The sequence below is a fragment of the Myxine glutinosa genome, chromosome 5, assembly GCF_964187855.1.
Source record: "Myxine glutinosa chromosome 5, kmMyxGlut1.1, whole genome shotgun sequence".
Lineage (NCBI taxonomy): Eukaryota > Metazoa > Chordata > Myxini > Myxiniformes > Myxinidae > Myxine > Myxine glutinosa.
The window spans coordinates 105,075,003-105,094,140 of record NC_136265.1 but is presented as its reverse complement, the minus strand read 5'-3'; the positions used below and the strand labels follow the sequence as shown (position 1 = coordinate 105,094,140).

The 19,138-nt window shown below is 45.8% G+C and overlaps 1 protein-coding gene across 1 annotated transcript in view; it reads right to left on the bottom strand.

The window, feature by feature from the left end:
• The window catches only part of SMCHD1 (structural maintenance of chromosomes flexible hinge domain containing 1), a 238,536-nt gene that overhangs the window by 57,560 nt on the left and 161,838 nt on the right, over positions 1–19,138 (bottom strand). The window contains exons 28-31 of the mRNA XM_078777400.1: positions 17,885–17,949; positions 16,036–16,120; positions 11,943–12,074; positions 10,515–10,670 (exon numbers count right to left, since the gene is read on the bottom strand). Coding sequence (XP_078633526.1) covers positions 10,515–10,670; positions 11,943–12,074; positions 16,036–16,120; positions 17,885–17,949 — 438 coding nt within the window. The remainder of the gene's footprint in view (positions 1–10,514; positions 10,671–11,942; positions 12,075–16,035; positions 16,121–17,884; positions 17,950–19,138) is intronic.

Sequence of the window (19,138 nt, the reverse complement as noted above, 5' to 3'; positions counted from 1 at the left end):
CACCATATCCCGTGGTGGCGGAGTTGCAGTTTACGTGAATAACTCCATTGGTGGTGTGCTGCTCTCGCCCCTCTAAGAGTACACACAACTACCTCTTGTTTTTCTGCATCCTGTACCGTCCTATCAGTAACAACTCCATTTATATCTATGTCTCTGTCTCAATCTCCAAACATATGAACCAAATTAAAAGCACCCATTCCAACTCTCTCTTCCTCATATGTGGCACTTTCAACTGTCACCACACAATTGGCTGGAGTTGGTGGTATCTAATCAACAAGCAAAGCATCGCAGCAATGGACTTCCGGGACTCCATAGGCCCGACTCGATCTGTGAATTTCTGGCCTGGATTTCTGCCATTTGCAAATCCTCCCATCCGGACTGGCATTGGCTAACTTTCCTTCCAACGTCTCAGTCTGAACTAGTTTCATTTGATCAGGTTCTTGCGAGAGTCCACGTCTCTGGCTGTTATGTTAATGCGAGTTCCCTTGCATGGAAATTTGACGGAGGAGGAGGTCATTAGGCCAATCAAAGCCTGTGCTTTGCTTGCCAACTTGTGGTTGTTTGTCCCTGCTCCAAACTTTCTAAATGCTGAGCGTCAAGCAATGCAGCAGCACGTACCATTTTAAAGACTCTCTGGTAAGATTCGGCCACGGTTCGAGCAGCCACATCCGAGACTAGAGCGGACGCCATTAACCATTATGCCACCGTGACTATTGCCGGAGAACTGCCTCAGCGCCACTGAATACGGAAGTACACCAATGCTGAATGGTAGGGACTGCAAGCTGCCCTCTCACTTAAAGATTGCTCTTTTATCTTCGCCACCCTCGTCACCTTGGAATCCTTGCACAAAAGCGTGCTCTATCTCTCTTATATACAGGTTTATCCCAGCTCATCTGCAGTCATTGCACCCCAATCCTCTGGCACCTGGTGTACCACATCATGTGGTGACACAGTTGCATTGAAACAACTTGCCTTATCTTCCTGGAAGGCAATCTCAGTGCTTTCCACATAGTCTGCAATAAGTGTGTGTCCACTCTCAGGAGAGGAAGGAAACAACACCTGGCCAACCTCGAGACTCTCGATCTTGTCTCCTTCATCAAAGTCCCAGTGACACTTTGCCAAGTGAATCTCTTGTGTACTCCACCCAGGACATGCTGCTGCTGCTGCTCTCCCAACAATAGATGGAGGCCCTGAATCTCAGACGAAGAATAACTCTCTGGATATTTTCCAAAGTCTGGCACCCAACCTTGCACTCCAAACAAAACTCTTGGCTGACAGCATTTGAGGCCACTTCTTCTCATTGCTTGACTACTTCCTCCATTCTCGCAGACAGCATATGGCTCTCAACAGGACCAGATCATCTCTCCTTGTTGAGGCTGGAGTACTCTGAAGCACTGTCTTGTGCCCCAGGCCTCTATCTCATATTCATCAACGATATTTGATTCTCTGGAAAAGTCTCACATTTTCCATGTCCACCATCTCTCTTCCTTCAGATTAGCAGGAAGCAAGCTCTTCCCTCTTTGCAGACATTGATAAAATTTAATACTGGTACAACACTTAGAATATGTCTTTCAACCCTGACAAATCTCTCTCTCTTTCTCTCTCTATCACCCAATGTCTCAATTGGACAAACCACATATCAGAGTTTGTCATCAAAGCCAGCCACTGAATTGTCCTCCTCCGTTGTCCAAAGCTTTTCCTTGGCAAATCAAAACTTTGAACAAACTACAATGTCTACATCTGTAGCTCAATGGAGCATTGCTCTCCCCATTGGGCGGGCTCCAGCCTCACACCTTTCACAGCCTTAATACCCCGGAGAACAAGGCCCTCACCATCATTGGCATATTGTGGGCGAAGGTGAATCTCTGGACTGCTTATATCGCAGACATCGTGAGGTGCCAGTTACCCACTTCTTGTGAAACTCCCAAAATCCAAGCTCACTAATCACCTCCACTCATTTATTCCTTGGTCTATTCTACCTCATTCCTCCCACCAAGGGTTCAAAGTAGGCTGTTTAACTCCTCCTCGGGTCATCTCCCATCCATACTCGTTATCGTTACCTTCATTAACCATCTCCAAGCATATCCATTCCTTTCCAGGTTGTAGTGTGTTCTTCCCTCTCCCTCCACTTGCTTCCCGGTTATTTGTTCCATTGCTGTTTCATCCCTGGATTTTCCTTCCCGTTCTTCCAGTCCTCGTCTTGCCACATTTGACCTTGACGCATGTCCAAGGACTTTGATTGGTTATTCACCCAGTATCCTCCTCCCCTTCCCCTTACTCTCTCATCCTCCAAGTGTCCCTCTGTTGTTCCCTTGCGCCCTTCCCTGCTTCCCACTGTGTTCCAGCTGTTCTACGTTCAAGCTCTTCAAAAAGCCTCACATTTGTATTCAATTTCCTTTTCACATGAATGAACTGCGCTTTTTAAAATTATAATTGAAGACCATAGAATTATAACCAGGCTAAGTCACATTTTAGTCATTTCGAGAGAAACGTGAAAAATATTTTGAAAAACGTGAAAAACGGGGGGGGGGGGGGGGGGGGGGAAGCGACTTAGCCTGGTTATAATTCTATTGTCTTCAAATTTTTTTTCCCTTCGTTTATCTCATTTTTTTTTTTTTTGGTATACAAGATTGAAGCTCATGTAAGAGCTAACATTAATGACAAAAAAAAAAAAAACAGACACATTAACCATAAACTGAACATCAAAAGAAATCACTTTCATTTTTTGAAATGTGCAGCTTTGCAAACACGTTTCTTCAATTGTATATATATATAAATAACCTTCTTTAGAGGCCATTTTCCCCCGCAAGCGGGGGTTGGCCTTTTTCGGGAACCGTGGTTGTTGTTTTTTGGTCCCCTTTTTGAAGCAATGTTTTACGGCCGGATGCCCTTCCTGACGCCAACCCTTTTTGCCGCCTTTAACGACAAACAGGGAATTACCAGTGAACTGGTACTCAATTTGCCGACCTCGGAAGGATGACAGGCTGAGTCAACCCCCCTGGCGTTAATTCAGCGATCGACCGGGATTCGAACCCAGGATCCTAGGATCCTAAGCCGGCACCCTAGCCGCTAGCCCAATTGTAATGGCTGATTATGTAACGGGAACTTCACTTCAATCACCTGGTTGATCAACAATGGCATGCTTGAGTAGTTCTGTATAGAGATCTTTCCCTTTAAATAATGACCATCATAATGAAATCCTTCAGTTCTCGTGGTTAGACATTCATTTACGACTGTCCAGTCACTCTAGAGTATAGGTTCTCAAAGTGGTCCCTACCGTCCCCAGTGGGTGCTGGGAACTTTCAGGGTGACTCTCCAGAGTCCACAGGCGGTAGAGGGGGGGCGCTGGCAATGATTTGGGGGGCACTGGCGATTTAGAGGAGCAGCGGCGATTTGGAGCGCTCATTGGGCTTCCTGCAGTCTGAACAGGTTACCCGGCGCTGTTACGTGCTCCTCCCCAAACCCCGGTCACGGTGTACCTCCGAGCCCCAAAAGGAGTCACGGCAGAAAGATGTGTTATTATGTGTGTCAATGACCAATGGTGAAACCACACCAACCGATTGTTACCAAAAAACAAGTATTGTATCAATGTCACACAAGAATAACAGCACAAGTACAATATACTTTCAATTGCACAACCAAAATACAATATAATTCCTATGATGGTACCATCAGTTTCTTACTCAATAATTCAGTGTGCTCCAAGTGAGCGAAAAGAACATTCCCCAAAGTCTCTGTCCCCGGCACCAAGCCAAAATCGATCCACGCTCCGGTGATCGCCAGAAAAAGGTCGTATCGAGACCAGAATCCAGGTCGGCTGACAGCCAACGCTGCCGAAGAGGCGCAAAGGTGCACCTAAAAGGCGACTGGGAAATCACACCTTCGGGTATGAACGTTCAACGACTCCCAAACGGAGGACCGCAAATTCCCAATCGAAATCCATGTTACACATGCAAACCAGGCTAATGGTTGGGTGCGGTGAAATGGCTGGAGCGAGGTGAAAAGGCTGGAGCGATGCAAAATGGCGGGAGCGAGGCGAAATGGCGGGCGGGCCCGTAATGAAGGCGTACCTGCTCTCCAACAACGATTCTCTTCGGAATCAACCGCAAAACCCGTCATGCAGGTTTATCTGTCACCGCGATCACGACTGTCACAGGAATCCCTTTTCCAGGAAAACCAAACTTAGCTCGTGACCCACGTTCGCCAGCGTCTCCTCGAGACCTCAAAGCAGCTCGACTTTTCCTTCCCGACCTCTCTTTGCCCCGCTTTTTTGCTTCCTCCTCTTCTCTTCCGGTTTCTCCCAAGCCGGTTTCCGGTTTCTTTTAAAACACTAATTTTTCACCTTTTGAAAACAGTTATCTCCATTTCACTCAAACTATACCAAGAATAGTACATGAAACCAAAAATGCTTACAGTGGATGAAAACCACAACGACGGAAGTGACAAATCCGTAACAGGCGCCATTTGGAAAATTGGCCATCCAATCAACGACCACATTCTTTCCCCCTCCGCATGGTTTTTATGATCACACATTCGCTGATGTCGTGTAGGTATTTTCTTGTCCATACATGCTCATGCAACAAACATGATAGTGTATGACACCAGCGAAATACTATTGGCCGCTTCCATGAAGATGGCCAATAGTAAAAACTACTTCCCTAAAGTATACAACAACAACAACAACAACATGCATTTTAAGGCCATTTTCCCTGCTAGAGCGGGGGTTAGCCTTGCGGTCCCCATGACAATCTTCTCCATTTTGCCCTATTTTCTGCATCTCTCCTTGTTAACCCCCTTGCCCGCATTTCTTCTTCCACCATCTTTAGCCAAGTCTTTCTCGGTCTTCCCCGTCCTCTACTTCCTTCTACATTAACTTCCATCACTCTTCTCAACCAGTCACTTTCATCCTTCCTCAATACATGACCAAACCATCTCAACCTGTTCCTCTTCACAGCATCAATCACAGGCAATATTCCCATCATCTTTCGCAATTCATCATTTGTCTTCCTCCCTCTCAACGATACTCCGCACATCCATCGAACCATTCGCATTTCCACCCTTTCCAGCCTTCGTTGCTGCTCTACGTTCATTACCCATGTCTCGCTCCCATAAATCATAACACTTCTCACACATGCAGCATACACCTTTCCCTTCAGCTTCAGCGACACTCTCCTCCTCATCAGCACGCCACTCAGTTCCCGAAACTTCTTCCATGCACATCTCACTCGAGCAACCGTTGCCGAGTCTGATCCACCTTCTCCATTCAGCATGTCTCCGAGGTAGCAAAATGTTTTCACACCTTCCAGCTTCACGCCGTCTCCAAGATCCAACTCAACATTTCCTCGATCTGCAGCTCCCTCTGTGCACACCTTACATTTGAATGTAGCTGCCACACTGGTAAATGACCCTCTCTTACCACCACATTTTTGATGAACCCACTCAGCACACATTGTACATTGAATGGAGTTCACTCCGACACCCTTCCTGCACACAGCACACGGCCACTTCCCAGTTCTTTCCACCTCACCACATGCTTTACCACTTGCCATCACCTTTGTCTTTCCGATATTCACCTTCAGACCTTTTGTCTCCATACATTCCTTCCACTTGTTCATCTTTTCCTTCAGTCCATCCATATTTTCCGCAATCAACACCAGATCATCTGCATACAACAACTCCCACGGTAAACCCTCCTTTACGTTCTGAGCCAGCACCTCCATCACAGCTACAAATAGTAGTGGACTTAGTACCGACCCCTGATGCACTCCCACCTTCACCTCAAACTCACCACTGTTCCCGTCCTTCGTCCTTACAGCTGTGCGCGCTCTTTTGTACATTGCCATCACTACTATGATCAACCATTCCTCCACTCCTAACTTCCTCAATGCCCATGTCAATACTTTGCGTGGAACCCTATCGAATGCTTTCTCCAGATCAACAAACCCCAAAAACAACTTCTTCCTCTTATCCATGAACTTCTCCTGCAACTGCCTCACAATGAAAAGCGCATCTGTCGTTCCTCTTCCTGGCATAAATCCAAACTGCATTTCGTCGATCTTCACTTTCTTCCTTATCCTCCTCTCCAACACCCTTTCCAATACCTTCATTCCATGCTCCAATAACTTTATCGCTCGGTACGAGCCACACTCCAGAGGGTCACCTTTCCCCTTGTATAGAGGGACGAGGGTACTCAGTTCCCAATCCACTGGAATGCGGCCTTCTTTCACCACCAGATTACAGATCTGTCATTCTCTTCACACCCCAACTTCCTGCTGCCTTCAACATATCTCCCACAACTCCCGTCGGCCCTCCCGCTTTTCCACTCTTCATTGCTTTTATCGCTTCCTCAACTTCCTTCTCAGTTATCTTCTCTGCCGGTCCTAAAACTGGGTTACTCTCTATGTTGCCATCCCATTCATTCTCTGTATTCAACAGCATTTCCATATATCCTTTCCATCTTCCTTTAATTCCATCTGGGTCGACAACGATTTGTCCCACTTCATCCTTCAAGCAACTCACCCCCATCACATCACACCTCTCTTTCGCTATGTGCTTTGCAATCCTGAATACTGCTTTCTGACCCTCTTCCGAATCCAAGCGTTCTCCGAACATTTTCCTACATGCCTCCTGCGCCTTTGCTACCTCTTTCTTTGCAGCCTTCCTGGCTGCCTTATAACTTTCATGCTCTGCTGTTTCTGCTCCCGTACCCTTCGCCTTCTGCCACTCTTTGAACTTCTTCCTCTTCTCGTCAATCCTCTTTCCAACTTCAACATCCCACCACCATGTTTCCGAGTGCCTCGGTGGTCCTTTTGTCCATCCGCATACCTCACAAACGGCTCCCAACAGACTAGCTTTCATTGACATCCAACCACTTTCAAGCTCAACCACATCATCCTCTACCCTACTCAGCCTCTCTTTTAATGCCTCCCTTACTGTCACCTCTTTCAACCTCCACACCTTCATTCTCGGTTGGTACTTCACCCGCCGAGCTCTCCTCGCACCTTTCACCCTTACGTCGCAGACAACCAAGTGGTGCTGTGAAACAACCTCCTCCCCCGGGATCACCTTTGTGTCCCGGAGGTGCCCCCTATCTCGCCTACGCACCATCAGGTAGTCAACGGTTGTCGTCGACCCACCTGACGTGTATGTAACAAGCTTATTGTCCTCTTTCTGGAACTGAGTATTACAAATCAACAAATCAGCTCCATCAGCAAACTCCAAAATCCTTTCACCTTCTCCATTTCTCACACCATATCCGTAACCCCCATGAACTCCCTCAAAACCGTCCATACTCCTTCCCACATGTCCATTTAGGTCTCCTCCTACCACAACAACTTCCTCATCTTTCACGTTTTCCATCAGCTTCTCTATCGCACACCAGAACTTGTCCTTCTCTTCATCGCTTCGACCAACCTGCGGAGCATATCCCGAGATGACGTTCACCAAGAGCTTTCCAATCATCATTTTCACCATCATCAACCTATCACTCACTCTAGTCACACTCACCACACTGTCTACAAACTCCTCAGAAAACAGGACACCAACACCATTCACGCCCTCCGGGCACCCTTGCCACACAAACTTGTATTTCTGTCCCTGCCTACCCTTCACCATTCTCACACCACTTCCCTTCCATCTCGTCTCTTGCACACAACATATGTCCACTCTTCTTCTGACCAATACTTCCACCACTTCTCCTGATCTCCCTGTCATTGTCCCTACATTCCATGTCCCAAACCTCAGAAACCGATCTCCACTTCGGGCTGCACCCTGCCCATATGTACTTGTGATTGTCATGGTTCTCTTTTTGAGGCAATGTTTTTATGGCCGGATGCCCTTCCTGCGCCAACCCTCTTAGTCGTCTCTTACGACACGCAGGGATACGGTGTACCTATTCTGACCAGGGTATACACTGGGAAACGTTTAAAACATGGAAATTCTGGGGGGGAGGGGGGGGGCGTCAGCATCACGGCTGCGGTTTAAACATATTCCAACAATATCCAAACAGAACCATGAAAACCATGTAAAACCAATCCGGGAAAAGTCTCCAAGCGAGAACGTGGATTTGAGAAAGAAGGAGCAGAGGCGTCAGAAAACGAGATACAGGGGGCGGGGCACAAGCCGAGACGAGGAGGAGAGCGAACAAGCACGTGTCCGGGAGGAGAGAAAGAATCAATATAGAATTCTTTGTCTCGGGAGGTGAGGTGAGGGGGAGAAAACAAAATAAAAGAAACAAGCAATACAGCGAAGGAAATAACCCAAACCGACAAAACACCGAAGGGGGGAGGGAAGCCCCAAATTACCAGGCCGCGCACGAGGTACGACCCAGAAAACGATTAACTACACACAAGTTTGCACGAACCACAAACCAACACCAACTAGAAACACACAATAACTCGTACACAGCAAAATAACCAGTGGAAATTTGACAAAGACAAGAATGGGAAAACACTCAAACTTCGATGCCGTGGAGAGCTCGAAGCACGCCTCACTCGCCCGAGGAACCGGAAGTCCTTGTGGTCAACTTCCCTAAAGTATACTAAACTAAAAAACGCCAGGCTATTAAAAATAGTAAAAACTATTGGCCACCAATGCGGCCAATAGTACAACACTAATTTTTGTCACGTGGTGCCATTTCAACCAATCGGCTTGCAAGAATCTTTTTATGCGGGATAAAATACACTCTATTCATGCTGGACTATTCAATGTGGCTGGTTCAACTTTACAGCCTGGCCTGGCCAGCACAGACATTGGGCAAGGTATGAACAGTCAGTGTTAGCGCTGGTGTTAGTCTTTCGACATTTTGGCGTGTTGATTTTGTTATTCAAAAAAGCTTCACGTCCGGTCGGCTTCAAGATGTCGGCCTCAAAGAAAAAGTGTCAGTATTCCGTTGAATACATCAAGTATGGATTCATTCCATCTCCGACGAACAAACAGTTACCGATGTGTTTGTTGTGTGGTATCATGCTGTCCAATGAAGCAATGAAACCATCTCGACTGAGTGAGCACCTGAGTAAAAAGCACAGTGATAAGGTTCGCGCAGAGGTCAGCTATTTCCAATCGCTGAAAGAGAAATTTGAGAAGCGATCCATGGGAACGACGATGTTCAAAGCCGGCCAAAAGCTCGTGGATAAAGGACTGGAAGCGTCGTATAAGCCGTCATTGCTCATCGCCAGATCTGGAAAACCGTATTCAATCGGCGAACAGTTGATCAAACCAGCTGTTGGGGAAGTGATAAAAACCGTTATGGGCCAGGATCCGAATCCAGTTCTCTCATTCATTGCCCAGCAATGATTCCATGGCCAGGCGGATTGATGAAATGTCATCAGATGTAGAAGATAAGCTGTGTAGTGAGCTGAGAAGCACACACTTCGCCATCCAGCTGGATGAGTCCACTTTGCGTGACAGTGAAGCTCTGTTACTCTGCTACGTTCGCTTCATCCGTGATCAGGAAATGGTGGAAGAAATGTTGTTTGCCCGCTCTCTCCAGACCGATACGAAGGGTTCTTCCATCTTCCAAACGTTGGAGAAGTACTTTACTGATAAGAACATACCGATGGATAACATTCTCGCTTGCACGACGGACGGGGCACCAGCGATGGTTGGCCGCCAGCGTGGTTTTATTGCACTTCTGAAGAACCTGGTACCGTCCGTGTTTGCCATTCACTGTGTCGTGCACCGCCAGCATCTTATAGCAAAAGCACTCAGCACCAGACTTCATACATCACTCCAAACAGTAATCAAAGCAGTGAATAAAATCAAGGTGTCTCTGCATGATCGGCTGTTTCGTCAGCTTTGCCAGGAGAACGATGAGGCATTCGAGCGGCTCCTGTTGCATACCGAAGTTCGGTGGTTGTCCAAAGGCGCTTGTTTGACCCGTTTCCTCAACAGTGGTCGAGTTTCTGTCGGAAATTGATACGGAGCTATCGGAGAGAGTGAATGCGATTGAGCACGATGTGGCTTACCTCACGGACATATTCAGTATACTGAATGATGTCAACAAACAACTCCAGGGTGACCATATGACGCTGATTAAAGCAAAGAAAGTGATTACCCTTTAGAACCCATTAGAATAAAATTAAACACGGTGAGTTAGAAGGCTGTTGTTCTTCATTTTTGACGGACAGATGGAAGGCATGGCAAAGCCAAATATTGAAGCAGCTTCACCGCTTAAAAAAAGAAAGGCCAAAGCAGAAAGGCCAAAGAAAGGCCATGGGGTGAATGGGACCTGATCACTTCATGTTATACACAACACAAAAAGTGTAAAAATGCACCGGAACAAGGATCATCGCGATCAGTGAAAGCAACGAAAGCACAGCAGGTGCGGAGTAATCGTCTTATGTGAGTAAAGAGGATTACAACAGCTGAGAATGAATCCTGAATCTCAAAGATTCTTATGGGTCTCTATCCGAAACATATTCCCTCGGTTTTCCACCCATCTTCTGTGATACTTGCATTCCTCATATCCAGAATAAATTCTACCAATTAACACCTGGTTGTGGAGCTGGCCTTACCGGCACATTGCACACTCCGTTTGCAAGAGGTAACACGAGTTTGGTTTTCTGCCCGCGAAACGTTGGCAGCTCAAGTTGCGGAAAGTCTGGTGGTGGCTCCAGTTTCACAATGACCTTCCCGGTTTTCGTTAGGCCGGTTCGGTTATCAAACTTATCCTGTGGGAAGCAAGGAAGGGACAAAGGAGGGAGCCAGGGGAAAAGATTGTTAGGCCACTTATGTAATCGACAACGTACAATAGATAGACTTTATTCGTGCCATATTATTCTACATAACGTCCGTCCTCTTCAATTCACCTCATCTTTATTTAAATCCGAGCACAGAGGCCTGCTTTCTGAGGTGTTTTTTGGCAACAGATGTGTCGCTATTCTGCACACATCTGTTTTTCCTCCCACAAAGGATGACACCCATCGCTTAACAGTTCTCCGGTGTGGACAAGTGTTTGGTCGAAGAAGTGAAAAATAAATGATCGATGCACTTCTTGTGCATTTTTTTTTCGTTCGCAACGCCGTGAATTCAACACGAGTTTAGATTTCTTCTTTGGTGAAGTTTTTCCTGCACAAATCAGACACAGGTTGCGCTTGAAGTCGAACGATCAAATTTCCCGTGCACAGAAGCCACACCGGTCACCATGTTTAACGGTGGAGATGTGCGATGGCAGGCCAAATTAAACACAGATCCTCACGCACATGTACGCATGGCTTAAATACCGCACACGTAATATCAGGACATCACACTCGTCAACAATTCAACTCAAATACAGGCTTGAGACTAGAACGGCACTGGGGTAGAGCTCATACCTCCGCCAGGCTGAACAATTAATGTTTTGTATCCACTGATAGGCCGGATCTGGATTCGGACCTGAACCAAAATCCAATCGGCTTGTTCTTGTCACCTGACCAACTTGTCCACCAAGTTTCGTCACAACTCGTCCATAACTTTATATATCGGTTTTGGCCCGATCTCTCAATGGTGAAGAATCACTTACAGAATTAAATAATACTCATATCTGAATCCATACTCAGATCTTCACCAAAATCGAATCGATTTGTCCTCGTCACACACGCAGTCTGTCCACCAGGTTTCGTCCAAATCCATCCACAACTTTTTGAGATATCCTGCTACGTATTGTTTTTGGCCCTATCTCCCAATGGTGAAGAATCACTTTAAAAATTCCACAAGCCGGATCCGAATCCAGATCTTCACTAAAATCTAATCATTTCAACCTTGTCCACATACGCTGCCTCTCCGCAAAGTTTCGTCCGAATTCGTCCTCAACTTTTTGAGATATGCTGTTCACAGACAAGACAGACAAACATTACCTAATTACAAGCAATCATTATGTTTCGTGAACTCATTCGGCACTCATTTGGTTTATCAAACTGTGAACCTTTTGGGTGATTTCTTTGGAGGAGGGCAGGAATACGAACCACAAGATGCAGCTGTAACTCGGTAAGTAAGGTGCGACTGGCTTCGGGATGAGTGTTGGATACAGTGGGGGTCTCTGTTGGCGAGGTGGGCTTCAGTCTCGCTGGAGTGCCAACACAAACCGTCAAGGACAGCTGCAAAGTGTGGCAGAGAAATACAAATGCAGGCAGATACAAATAACTGATATACATGGTTATTGTTAACATACGTGTAACGCAAGTACAGCTGAAGCAGTCTCTTTGGCATGGAACACACCAGGTAGCCTGGCATCGCCTTTGCAAATACAATTGGCACTGCAATATTCATATAGTCGGGGGAGCTGGCACACAATGGCCTACTTCTTTCAAAAGGCATTGCAGGATAGTTGATAATCATTGGAATCTTCCATGATGAAGCCGAATCTATGGACCTATCACGTTCGGATTGCAGGCGAGTTGTCCCTAAACCCTGCTGTTGGCGTGTGTACCCCCTCTCTCTTTTTACTGTTCCTTTAGTTCTGCTACATCCTGATCCGTTCCATGTTTGAGCTCCTCCATGAGCCTCGACTTTGTATTAAAAAAAACAAACAGAAATCTGCCTGCGGGTTTCTGTCATACACGACGGTGGTTTCATCTCCTTCAAAGGAAGGCACACTGTCGCAAGGCCAAGTGTCTGCCGGCCTCTATGGCATGCAACATAATGACTGCCGACCTGCATTGCATGCAATAACATGGTTGCTGGCCTGCATGGCATGCACCATGATGACTGCCAGCCTGCATTGCATGCAATAACGTGGTTGCTGGCCTGCATGGCATGCACCATGATGACTGCCAGCCTGCATTGCATGCAATAACGTGGTTGCTGGCCTGCATGGCATGCACCATGATGACTGCCAGCCTGCATTGCATGCACCATGTTTATGCCGGCCTGCATTGCATGCACCATGTTGATGCCGGCCTGCATTGCATGCACCATGTTGATGCCGGCCAGCATTGTATGCACCATGTTGATGCTGGCCTGCATCGCGTCCACCATGATGACTGCTGGCCAGCATTGCATGCACCATGTTGATGCTGGCCTGCATCGCGTCCACCATGATGACTGCTGGCCTGCATTGGATGCACCATGTTGATGCTGGCCTGCACTGCATGCACCATGATGACTGCCGGCCGACATGACATGCACCATGACGATGGCTGGCCTGCATTGGATGCACCATAACGACTGCCAGACAGCATTGCATGCACCATGTTGATGTTGGCATGCATGGCATGCACCATGACGACTGCTAGCCTGCATTGCATGCACCATGACTGCTGGCCTGCATTGGATGCACCATAACGACTGCCAGCCAGCATTGCATGCACCATGTTGATGTTGGCCTGCATGGCATGCACCATGATGACTGCTTGCCTGCGTTGCATGCACCATGATGACTGCTGGCCTGCATTGGATGCACCATGTTGATGCTGGCCTGCATTGGATGCACCATGATGACTGCCGGCCTGTATTGGATGCACCATGATGACTGCTGGCCTGCGTTGCATGCACCATGATGACTGCTGGCCTGCATTGGATGCACCATGTTGATGTTGGCCTGCATGGCATGCACCATGACGACTGCTGGCCTGTATTGCATGCACCATGATGACTGCTGGCCTGCATTGGATGCACCATGATGACTGCTGGCCTGCGTTGCATGCACCATGTTGATGCTGGCCTGCATTGGATGCACCATGATGACTGCCGGCCTGTATTGGATGCACCATTGCACCATGATGACTGCCGGCCTGTATTGGATGCACCATTGCACCATGATGACTGCTGACCTGCATTGGATGCACCATGATGACTGCTGGCCTGCATTGGATGCACCATGACTGCTGGCCTGCATTGGATGCACCATGTTGATGCTGGCCTGCATTGGATGCACCATGTTGATGGTGGCCTGCATTGGATGCACCATGTTGATGCTGGCCTGCATTGGATGCACCATGTTGATGTTAGCCTGCATGGCATGCACCATGACGACTGCTGGCCTGCATTGCATGCACCATGATGACTGCTGGCCTGCGTTGCATGCACCATGTTGATGCTGGCCTGCATAGGATGCACCATGATGACTGCCGGCCTTTATTGCATGCACCATGACTGCTGGCCTGCATTGGATGCACCATGTTGATGCTGGCCTGCATTGGATGCACCATGTTGATGCCGGCCTGCATTGGATGCACCATTGCACCATGATGACTGCCGGCCTGCATGGCATGATGACAGTTCGTAAGTGGGATCGTACTCCGTCTCAAGTAAAACCCAGAACAGACAACTCGGATGTGTGTACGCTACCTCCAAGCTCTTTTCTGTCCTGTATTAATCCGCTCTCTCAGATTTAATGGAAAGCACGGAAACAAACAGGGAAAACACCATACTAAAAACATAATTTAAAACAATTGCAGCAAAACCAGGAAAACATGCTGACAACTGGTAACATATTGCTGGCATTACTTACAGCCCACAAAATAAAAACCTTCAAAAGAGTCAGTGGAAAGGAATGCCAAAGCCACTGGTTTTGGAGATAAATATGACCAACTTTTTCCAAATATGTTAAAGGACAACTAAGCAAATTAAAAATGGAAATTATAAGTCTGATGATTAGAAAATTTCCTTGTGTTCTCGAAAGTTGGTATGTCACTTTTCACAGGCAAACAGAAGGCCCCGCCCAAGGCAAGAGCCATCTCCATGCAAAGAAACGACTGGTAACTGAAATTGCATTTACATTTACCCCTTCAAGGTGCTATGGGGGATAAGTTTTCAACTATTTATAAACACCATCAATGTCTGAGATTGCAGGAACACTGCCTGAACGATCAAAAAATATTTTAATAATAATAATGATGATGATTAATAATGCCGAACCAAAGGTTAATAGCAGTGGAGTATTAAACCGATACCAATGCCTCCATCTCTCAGATGGTCGCGTACGTAACAGGCTCCTCTTCAACAAACATTTATCCTTAAACTTCCGGAAATTAATAAAGATAAATAACATAACAACAGACCTCCATTTGAAGTAGTTTCATTGAAAAAAACAAAAAACAAGTCAGTTAGCCTTTGAAAATGGACAATTACCAGAGTCGGTGACATAATGATTAAAGCGTTCGCTCCGAGTCTGGCAGGTCGACTCCATCTGCTTTTATCAGGCACCAATAAATGTTGTCCGAAGGAATACTTCAATTTTTCATAGATGGCACGTGCCGATTGCTTGCCTGACGCTCTGCATTTGAAGGATAGAACGCGGATCAACTCCGTCGGTTGGCATCCATCAGGAGGAGCAAATTTAGTCTCAAATTGCCCAGCGAGTGCTGAGAGGAAAACGACGTCGTGAAGACAGCGTCGCTGGAGGGACGCCACTTCCACCGAGCTCCGTGGCCATGTTATATCAAGTCTGGTGTTGTCTCATGTTTGCCTGCACGTACCTATGTTATTTGTATGTAAGCTCCTCCATGAGCCTCAGATCCTGTAAATGAATAAAAATTAAATAAAAACTCCAATCTGTGTGTCCTTCAGAATATACATTTCCCTCCAAGCATATAAAATGACAAATGCAACGACGATAAAATGTCGTAATTCCGAGTTTCTGGAATTCGGGTTCAGCGTTACTTCAAGCATGGCAAGAACCAGATTGGATGGCTCCGAAACAAACAGATCCACTTGGCAAGACATAAATCAAGGAAAGGGAGAGGAAGAAAAGGCAGTTCTGCTCATTGTGCCTAGTTTGTTTCACCACCGGAAACATTACAACCCAACCAGGAGAAAAAAAATATCAAAAATAAACCAATCATATTTTAGTTTATTTGAAGCTCGTTGTCAAAATATGACATAGCATGGAAAAAGAAGGATCTCTCCCTTCTACTGCACAATTCCTATCGTCCAATTGACCAACTCCCAGTTGAGGCTTAAGTGAATGCAGATATGGCCACAGGGAGAAAGGAAGGAAAGAAAATCCAAGTTTGCATTCCTCAAATAAATTCCATACACAGCATTACACGTAATCATGTTCAGATGCCATAGAGGTCGACTGATCTGCAAATTAACAGACCAACCAGCGACCCTTACCTCCTCGCTATGCAGGGAACAGTTTTTATTTCTGTAGAGTGCGATCGCAGTATAGGCACCCGCTTCTTCAGGCAAAACTTTACCCCTGCGGATAAGAGCCAGGAGTCAGCACAACAAAACTACGATTCAAACAATCAACAGAGGAAGGGAGTCACTTCGTGTAATAAGTGGGTACCCAAGAAAGGTGTACCATGAGGATCAACTATGAAAGGTAATAACATATCACGTGTTGTATTTTTGAAAATACTTCTGCCGAACACTTGCTAGATAAAGTACATGTACATATATGTGTGTGCACACACACACACACACACACACACACACACACACACACACACACACACACACACACACACACACTCCTATAAGGGGATGTCCTGTCTGCTGTTTCGTCTGCAGTTCTCAAGTTATCACATTTTTACCTGACATGACCTCTGACCTTTGACATCAGGACCCCACAATCTAATCAGTTAATCTGTACATCAGTATACATATCTGTACCAAGTTTGAATTAGATTCCTTTAGCTCTCAATTTATGGACCTATTACAGACTTTGACCTTTGACTTCTTGACCCCAAAATCGAATCAGTTCATCTTTGCATCATAGCGAGCTATCGCGTGTGCCGAACGTGGCGGACACACTCTGCCTCGGATGGCACATTTGAGAGCGTATTCATTTATTTCACGTTTGCAAACTATGTTGGCGCGATGTTGGCGTTAAACGATGTTTTAAAACTAATAAAAACCCCGGGGGGATTGTCACTGTACTCGCAAGCCGTTCGCCGTTCGCTTTGGCGTTGCGAATGGACCAAAACATTTCATGCACCAAACCATTTCATGTAAAGCGTTCGCCGTTCGCTTTGGCGTTGCGAATGGACCAAAACATTTCATGCACCAAACCATTTCATGTAAAGCGTTCGCCGTTCGCTTTGGCGTTGCGAATGGACCAAAACATTTCATGAACCAAACCATTTCATGTAAATAGAGGGGGGGATATAATTTTAGATATAGATATAGTACGGGCATGCCCTAGTATATACTAATACCAAGTTTGTTCAAAATCCCATTACTTGTTCACAAGTTAGCACGGAAACAAAATTTTTACTTAACATGAGCTCTGACCTTTGTCCTCGTGACCCCAAAATCTAACCAGTTCATCCTTCCCTCATTATAATACCTGCACCGTGTCTGACTAAGATCCCTTCAGCCATTCTTAAGGTATCGTGGCAACGAAATAATTGTAACTTAACATGACCTCTGATCTTTAACCTCTTGACCCCAAAGTCGAATCAGTTTATTTTTGCATCATAATATATAATTATACCAAGTTTGGTGAAAATCCCATGACTGGTTCACAAGTTTGCTCGGTAAAATAATTTTTACCTGATTGGATGTCTGACATTTGACCTCTTGACCCCAAAATCCAATCAGCTGATCTTTACATCATTATACATACCTGTACCAAGTTTGAATTAGATAACTTTAGCCATTCTCAAGTTATAGACATATTACAGCCTTTGGCCTAAACCTGTTGACTCAAAAATCCAGCAAGTTCGTCTTTGCATCATAATACATACTTGTACCAAATTTGGTCAGAATCCCATTACTGGTTCACTACTTATCACGGAAACAGGATTTTTACCGAACATTACCTCTGACCTTTGACCTACTGACCCAAAATCTAATGAGTTCAACTTTACCTCATCATGCATACCTGCACCAAGTTTGACTAAGCTCCCTTCAGCCATTTTCAAGTTATCACAGTAACGAAAACCAATCATGGACGGACGGACGGACAACCTGAAAACAAAGTCGCCGGAGGCATAAAAATTGAATTTGCTTACACCACCTCAAATAGGTGTATCCTTCCTTGTCACCTGGCTGTGGTTTGCTCGCAAAGAAAGGCATTTCATTCTGCAGGAAGAAAACAAAGTATTATTGGTGTGTTTATGTGTTATGTAACATATTAGTGTTTATATCTATGCAAACAGTAGAAGGCATGAAAAACGAGAGCGAGAATGACTTTCAATACACGTCCCCTACCGACGCCCAAAAAGGGGAAAGCTGATGAAAAGACTCAAATCTCAAACTTGTTCTGTAACTTATCATAAAAAAGCCATGTACCAAATTTCAGTTTAGTATGTTAAAGGGTACGGGGAAGAAAGTCTGAAAAGCAACAGGTGGGACGGACGGGCGGACGGACAGCAAACCTATAGTTCCTTCAAAAAACAAATATACAAGGTAACTGTTGTGCAGAAAAACCTGTCCTTCCTGGGGGGGGGGGGGGGGGGTTGTACCTCTTCTCTCCATGACGGTGTTTATGGCTCGTACAGGAGCTTGCATTTGTACCACACGCGGTACGGGGACACTTTTACCTGAATTAATGGACAACTCGACACAGTACGGTACATGGGATTTGAACCTGGGGTCCCAGCATCCTGGACGAAGTCACGATTTATTTTCCACGGATAAAAATGAAAGCAAATCCGGTTTCCAGCTTCATCACACTCCTTTCCAGGGATTCAAGTTGGCAGTGCAGGTCACCACCCTCACATCTTCCTCAATCCTCACTCATGATCTCTTATATTCATCCTCAACCCTCCCCGACATCTCCTTCCATCCTCTGGAGCACACCTTTGTTTTATTACTTGCAAAATCGAAGATTTGTCAAGTATATTGGTCAGTTGCGTTTGTTATTCTGTCTGTTTGCTTGTTTGTTTGTCACTCGCCTACAGGTCACAATTCTAAACCGATCGTCATGAAACTCCACCGAGGTGTAGAGGTCGTCACAATTTAGAAGCCTATTGATTTTGAGGTCAACGGTCATCTGGAGGTCAAATTTCTGAAATCGCCATTTTTCATCTGATTGGCTTGAAAATTGAACAGCATTTGCATATCGAGTCACTAAATTGGGAAACCAACTATTTCTGAGGTCAAAAAGTCAAAGGTCAACTCAAGGTCAAACTTCTAAAATCATCAATTTGCATCTGCAAAAACCGTCAATTTTCTTCCCAATTGACTTGAAAATGAAACAGTATTTGCAAATCGAGTCACTAAATAGGAAAACCAACTATTTTTGAGGTAAAAAGGTTAAAGGTCGACT